This window comes from Mustela erminea, chromosome 17, assembly GCF_009829155.1.
Source record: "Mustela erminea isolate mMusErm1 chromosome 17, mMusErm1.Pri, whole genome shotgun sequence".
In the NCBI taxonomy this organism is placed as follows: Eukaryota; Metazoa; Chordata; class Mammalia; order Carnivora; family Mustelidae; genus Mustela; species Mustela erminea.
The window spans coordinates 66,746,843-66,752,842 of record NC_045630.1 but is presented as its reverse complement, the minus strand read 5'-3'; the positions used below and the strand labels follow the sequence as shown (position 1 = coordinate 66,752,842).

Sequence of the window (6,000 nt, the reverse complement as noted above, 5' to 3'; positions counted from 1 at the left end):
GGAATGCTACCGTCACTGGCAAAAGCCCCGTCTCCTTATGCCCAAGTCCACGTCTGCCCCAGCAACGGGTCTGCTGCAGGATTGCCGAGCTCTGGGAGGGTGGAAAGACCGTGGGCAGGGCGGTGCGGGCGGGGAGGGTGGTGTGAGCAAGGGCTACTGTGTGGGGACAGAGACAGAGAATACTCTGGGACAAGAGTAGGATTCCTCTGAGGTATGTTTTGATGCAAAATAATCCTTTGGGAGGAGATATGGGATGTGTCTTTGTCGGATCACGTGTTCTCCCGAAGGGAAATGTGTACCTCCAGTCACAGTAGCAAGCCCCTCAACGGGCAAGCCCCGGCTTAGAACGATGATGACTATGTGGCGACTAAGCCCAAGCTGTGGGCTTAAGCATCACTCTGTTCACACATGACTTGTGTTGAGTGAGAATTAGTCACACATTCTCTTTGAAATTAAATGTATTGGTTTAATTTTTTTCTGGCCCTGTTGTGATGGTATAAACTATATTTTTAAAAAGACAAAGAATGAGGAGCCTTTAATACACATTCTTTACTGTTGCAAATATTACTTTGGGAAAATTACACCATAATTTTCTGCAGCATCCAACTATAGGAACTCAGGGGAACACACACTGTCTTCAGTAAGGGCTCCAATCCTATAAAGACCTGGGCAGCTGTGGGAAATCGTATGGGGGTTCTGTGTGCAAAAATTCTGCAATCTATAAAAATGGGTTGACTGCTGGGAGAGGCTTTCGGGAAGGTGCCGCTACTGTGAGCGGGACCCCCAAAGAGAGGGTCTCCAGGGGGGCTTTCTGAGAAGCAGGCCTATGAACCAGGCCCAGAAAGGATTCCATGCTGTCATGGAACCTGGATAAGGGCAGCCCCAAGGCAGCTGCCGTGAAGAGGCCAAGCTTGTACTCTTCCAGACAATGTTTCATAAACATTCAGTCCCTCTGCCATTAGGGACCCCAAGTCGCTTGTCGGACACGCACTCTCAATGCACCTTCAGTGGGGACACTTGGGCCATCCTTGAGCAGGAAGAGGATGGTGAGTGGGAAATTTGGATTATCATCATTGTTATTATTACTCTTTTTTAACATCACCCTTTTACAGGCTATAAGACCTTTGGCAAGCTCTCTTTCTCACTTTCTCGCCAAATAACCCTAAAACCTTACACCTTTCTCACACATCAATCCAATCCCCCCTGCAGAAGGCAACAGCATCAGGAACTAGGAGACACCCCGGCCCGTGTTTAGACAAGCGTTCAAGCTCAGAGCTGAACGCAGGCACCCAACTGTTGACAGAAAACGAGTTCAGCAGCGCAGAAATGAGGAGCCTGAAGTTAAGACACGTGTCTCTGCTCAGGCTCCACATGCTCTGATTATCCAGATCTGAGAGAGCCAGCGTTAGGGGGGCGGTGCGGCTAATACATTTAATTTCAGGAAGGGTCTTCAGGTATCCCCACACTCGCGAATGCAGCCCAGTGCGTGCGTTACCCCACAGAGCGCGTCTCTAACTGCAGGGAAATGCCGCTGCCGGTGTGACAAGTTACTTACTAACATGTGAATATGAGACTCACCACGGAAACGGTTCTAATGTGAGCTTCAATAAAACTGGAAGGAATTTCATGGGTCTCCAAGGCAGGTGAGAATGTTAAAGCAGAGAATTTTTCTTCTGGAATGTCAGGGTCTGTGACTCTTGTCACTGCCCAGAGGAGAAAGTGATGAGTAGGAAGGTAGTTCTGACTGTGTTTCCAGCATGTGCGTGCACCAGCCAACCTCTCTCTCTGTTTCAGAGCTCAGGATCTACCTGACACTCAGGTTGCTCCCTTAATGCCTCCCTTCAAATAGGTGTCATATAGCCCAGGTGCCCACCATCAACACACTGACAGCAATTGCCCACCCTCTTGCTTGTTACTCCCTCCCAGCTCTCCCTCTTCCGGGCAGCACCTGAAGCCTCCTCCAGGGCTAATGTCCGAGGTTAGTAGAAGGCATGGGAGCATGACGATGAAAATGAACTTCAAGTCAGGGAAACTCTGGGCTCGTCACTGCAGCCTTACCACCGCGTCCTGCACCTCTTCCTGGGTAAAGAATGAATAACAGGATCTACAAACATTTTTTGAGATGACAAAATACCCAGAAGATGACAGGCCATTTGTCCAACTACCATAGATCCTAGGCAAGAGGATTTTTGCTAATAGCACGGCGAAGAGCATCCTTGACCTCCTTGTTCCTCAGGGTGTACACCACAGGGTTCAGCAGGGGGGTGATGACCGTGTAGGTCACCGAGATCAGCTGATCCTGATCCCTGGTGTTCTCGGACTTGGGCTTGAGGTAGGCAATGGAGGCGCAGCCGTAGTGGACAATGACCACCGTGAGGTGGGAGGCGCAGGTGGCGAAGGCCTTCTTCCGGCCCTGGGCAGAGCTGATCTTGAGAATCGTGGAGATGATGAGGACGTAGGAGATGAAGACCAGCCCCATGGGGACCACAATAACAAACGAGCTGATGATAAAATTAATGATGTCATGTAGAGTGGTATCTGCACAGGAGAGTTTCATAACTGGGAGAATGTCACAGAAATAATGGGCCACTTCTCTGTCACAAAAGGGCAGCCTAAATACAGAGGAAATCTGAACTACGGCCACAAGCAGCCCAATGCTGAGAGCCCCCCATGCGAGCAGGGCACACACCCTCTTGTTCATGAGGACCGTGTACCTCAAGGGGTTGCAGATGGCCACGTAGCGGTCGTACCCCATGGCCGTGAGCAGAAAGCAGTTGTTGATGGCCAAGGTGAGGAAGAAGAACATCTGGGTGGCACAGCCGGCCAAGGAGATGGGTTGGTTAAGACCAGTAAGGCTGCAGAGCATCCGCGGTACAATGACCAGGGTGTACACGGTCTCGGAGATGGAGAGCACACTAAGGAAGAAGTACATGGGTGTGTGGAGGTGACGAGTGAGGCTGATAACTGTCACAATGAGGACATTGCCAGCCAGAGTTAAAAGGTACAATGGAAGAAATATCACAAAGAGAATGATCTTGTGTTCTTGGAAACTGGAAAACCCCTGGAGAATGAATTCACTCACTACTGTGTGGTTCTTGCTCTTCATGAATAAACGCTGGGTCTACACAGTGGAGACTCAGGTCTGTCAGTGAGTCAGAACACACCCACGCCCCGCGCCGGCTCGGGACCAGAAGAAGGGGCAACAAGGACCTGCTCCAGAAGACATGCCCAGTGCATGGGGTCTCCTGTGCCCTGGGAGAGAAAAGGTAAAAAACATAATCAGGAAGCAATTGCATGTATGGAAAGTTTTGTATAAAGGCACAGAAGAAGAAACAGGGATGGGACAGGATAGTAGGAAGGACACCCGGGCTAGTCTTAAAAAGGCTTCCTCATGAGCCAGAACATGGGTGTTTGGAGGCAACTAGAGCTAAAGAAATAGAAAATGTATTAGTTTGAGAATTTTCTCATAAATTGCAGTTTCAGATTTTTATTTACCTAAAACAAACTGGCCAACTTCTTCCACTTCATTGAAACCACAATTTTGATCATCTTATAGATCTTACCTTCCAAGTTGCCAAATGGGACAATGCTCTCTGCTCTGAGGGGACATGAGAGTTTGCTTTGCCCCTGTTCTACGCCCCGACATCTCTTCATGAACCCTTTTCACAAATCATTCACCTGCTTCAAACCTGACTGCCCTCCTGACAGTAGTTTTCAACCAGACATATTCTACTTTCTTGGGTACTGGCATTGCCTCCTCTTGCTCAGAGAGCTCTCTCAGGACCAGCAGGGCCCTGTTGATGCATGTCCTCTGCATGTAGATTAATTACTAAGTGTTGGTTCTCCTGCACTGTGTGTATTTTCGTGTTTTCAGCCAGTGCTTGGAAGTGAATTTTCACAGTTGGTCTGACTCACGACTAAACTCTGAGCTCTCTTCTACTTTCTTCATAATAATAAACTGGGTACCTCTGGGAAAACCAGTTTGCACACCCTCCCTCACTATCTGGGGAATTTCAGAGACCAACAAGCTCTCATTTTAAAAACAGTTTAATAATAACAATAACAATAATAATGAACAACAAGAATAGTTCCTTGTGGCACTTTTTAGTTTATGAAGAGTGTTCATATGCGTTATTTAACAGCACACCAATCCCATCCGTTTGATAACTATCTTCATCTTGTACCCTAAGACACCTAGCGTTTGGTGGCTTGCCCCAAATTAGTAAGTCATACATCCAATCTTCTCATTTTAAGGCTGGTGTGAATTGTCTTTGCCACAACTGCCTGAAGCAGCATCGTGGCTATGAAACAGAGGAAAAAGAAGACATTTTCCCCCCTGGGTTTTATTGAAGAGAATTAAAGGATTCTCCTCACTCTGGGAATGAGATTACATTGGGAAAAAATGTTGGAAAAACTGGAAAACATTTGGGAAACCAGAAAAATTTTACCATGTTGACCTTGATAAGTAAATGCAATATTAGCATATTAGTAACCATAAGCATCCATTCTCCTTGGCTTAATACTTCTACTTCTAATTACTTATTTTAAAGAAATAATCAGAGAGATGTATCAGGATATATATATAAAAGAAGCTTTTATGGTATTTATAATAATTAATACCCAAAACAATGTAAATAACTAAGGGAATAATGAATTATAATGTATCTCTATGATGGGAACTATGGAGCTATTAAACATCTAATGTTCTGACATTGAAAAATGTGATGGACAGACAGGTCATAATATTTCAAAATTAAGCAGAAAGGAAGAAATAAACAATGAAAGGAAGCCCATGGAATGGTACACACATCATTAGAAATGGGTTGGAAATAAATACACTGAAAAGCTAATAATACTCTTTTCTGGATAGTGAATGGAGAATCTTAAATGATTTTTCCTTTTGTCCTCTTTATATAATCCAGATTTTCTTAATCATTTCTCTTCAAAACGTAGAGAAAAATCATTGTTAAATTCTTCTTACGGTGAGACTCAATAATAAGGTTGCAGAGAGGATCAAGGAGAAAAGGTAAACATAGTGGGTTTGAGCACCCAGCAGCCAGATCCCGAGGAAATTAACATCAGTTTTAATGGAGGATGGTAACCAGAAAAAGAAAACCTTTCTGAACAGTGCTGGAAGTGGCGTGGCATGTGAGACACTCATCTTGGACTCAACATTTAGGATAGCCCCAAAGAAACTCAGTGATCAAGACAAATATGATTTTAATGCAATATCTTTTTTTAAAAACAAATGCAAAATTCCTTGATGAACAAGATATTAAAATTTTAAATAGAGACAGGCTCAATTCTGCCTATCGCCACAATGGGATGCAAGCAGCTAAATGAGGGAAAATTTTGGAATTTCCGTACTAAGGATTTTGAAGAATAGAAAAATATAAAATATGTTCAAAATATAGGGGGAAATGGAGAGCAAAATATGTGTTCATTTTCCTTTGATATGTGGTGATAGGTTAGTCTTGAAACAGCTGCTATTTAACTGAGATTCATGATGTGTTACTGAACAAGATAAAACCCCAATCTTATGTAACTGGAAAATCAATCCCTACCTCTGCCAAGGGGGATGAGAAGATAAGCAACAATAGAGAAAAAAAAAGGTTGAATTGAGCTCGTGCGCTCCTTTCTGCACTTATCACCCCCTCAGGAAAACAAGGGCTCACCAAGAGGGCAAAGATCTGATGAATGTTAACACCAGGATAGTAAGGTCATGACAACAGAAACAAAATGGCAGCCTACTTCTATGGAATCCATGTCACCAAGAAGAAAAATATTTTACACCACTTGCTGTTTTCTTGGATTCTGGATCTTTAGCCAAAAATATCTCTCTACCCTGAAAAAAAAAATGTTAAAATATTTCATTGTAAAGAAATGATAATGATTTCTGCTTAGACCTGACAAGCAATCCTGGGCAAGGGGTTAATCTTACTCATTTCATTATTCAAGTCTTTCCAACGGGAAGCAAGCTGGGAAAGCCTATGTGCTTGG

The 6,000-nt window shown here is 44.4% G+C and overlaps 1 protein-coding gene across 1 annotated transcript; it reads right to left on the bottom strand.

Annotated features, from left to right (window-relative positions):
- Nucleotides 1-948: 948 nt before the first annotated feature.
- On the bottom strand, nucleotides 949-3,189 carry LOC116576307 (olfactory receptor 10J1-like). Its single transcript, XM_032318408.1, has one exon. The coding sequence runs from the start codon at nucleotides 3,104-3,106 to the stop codon at nucleotides 2,174-2,176; it is 933 nt and encodes a 310-aa protein (XP_032174299.1). The 5' UTR covers nucleotides 3,107-3,189; the 3' UTR covers nucleotides 949-2,173.
- Nucleotides 3,190-6,000: the final 2,811 nt, after the last annotated feature.

What these genes read in the sequence shown, in the direction of transcription:
- LOC116576307 (XM_032318408.1), bottom strand. Translation starts at nt 3,106, where the DNA reads ATGAAGAGCAAGAACCACACAGTAGTGAGTGAATTCATTCTCCAGGGG.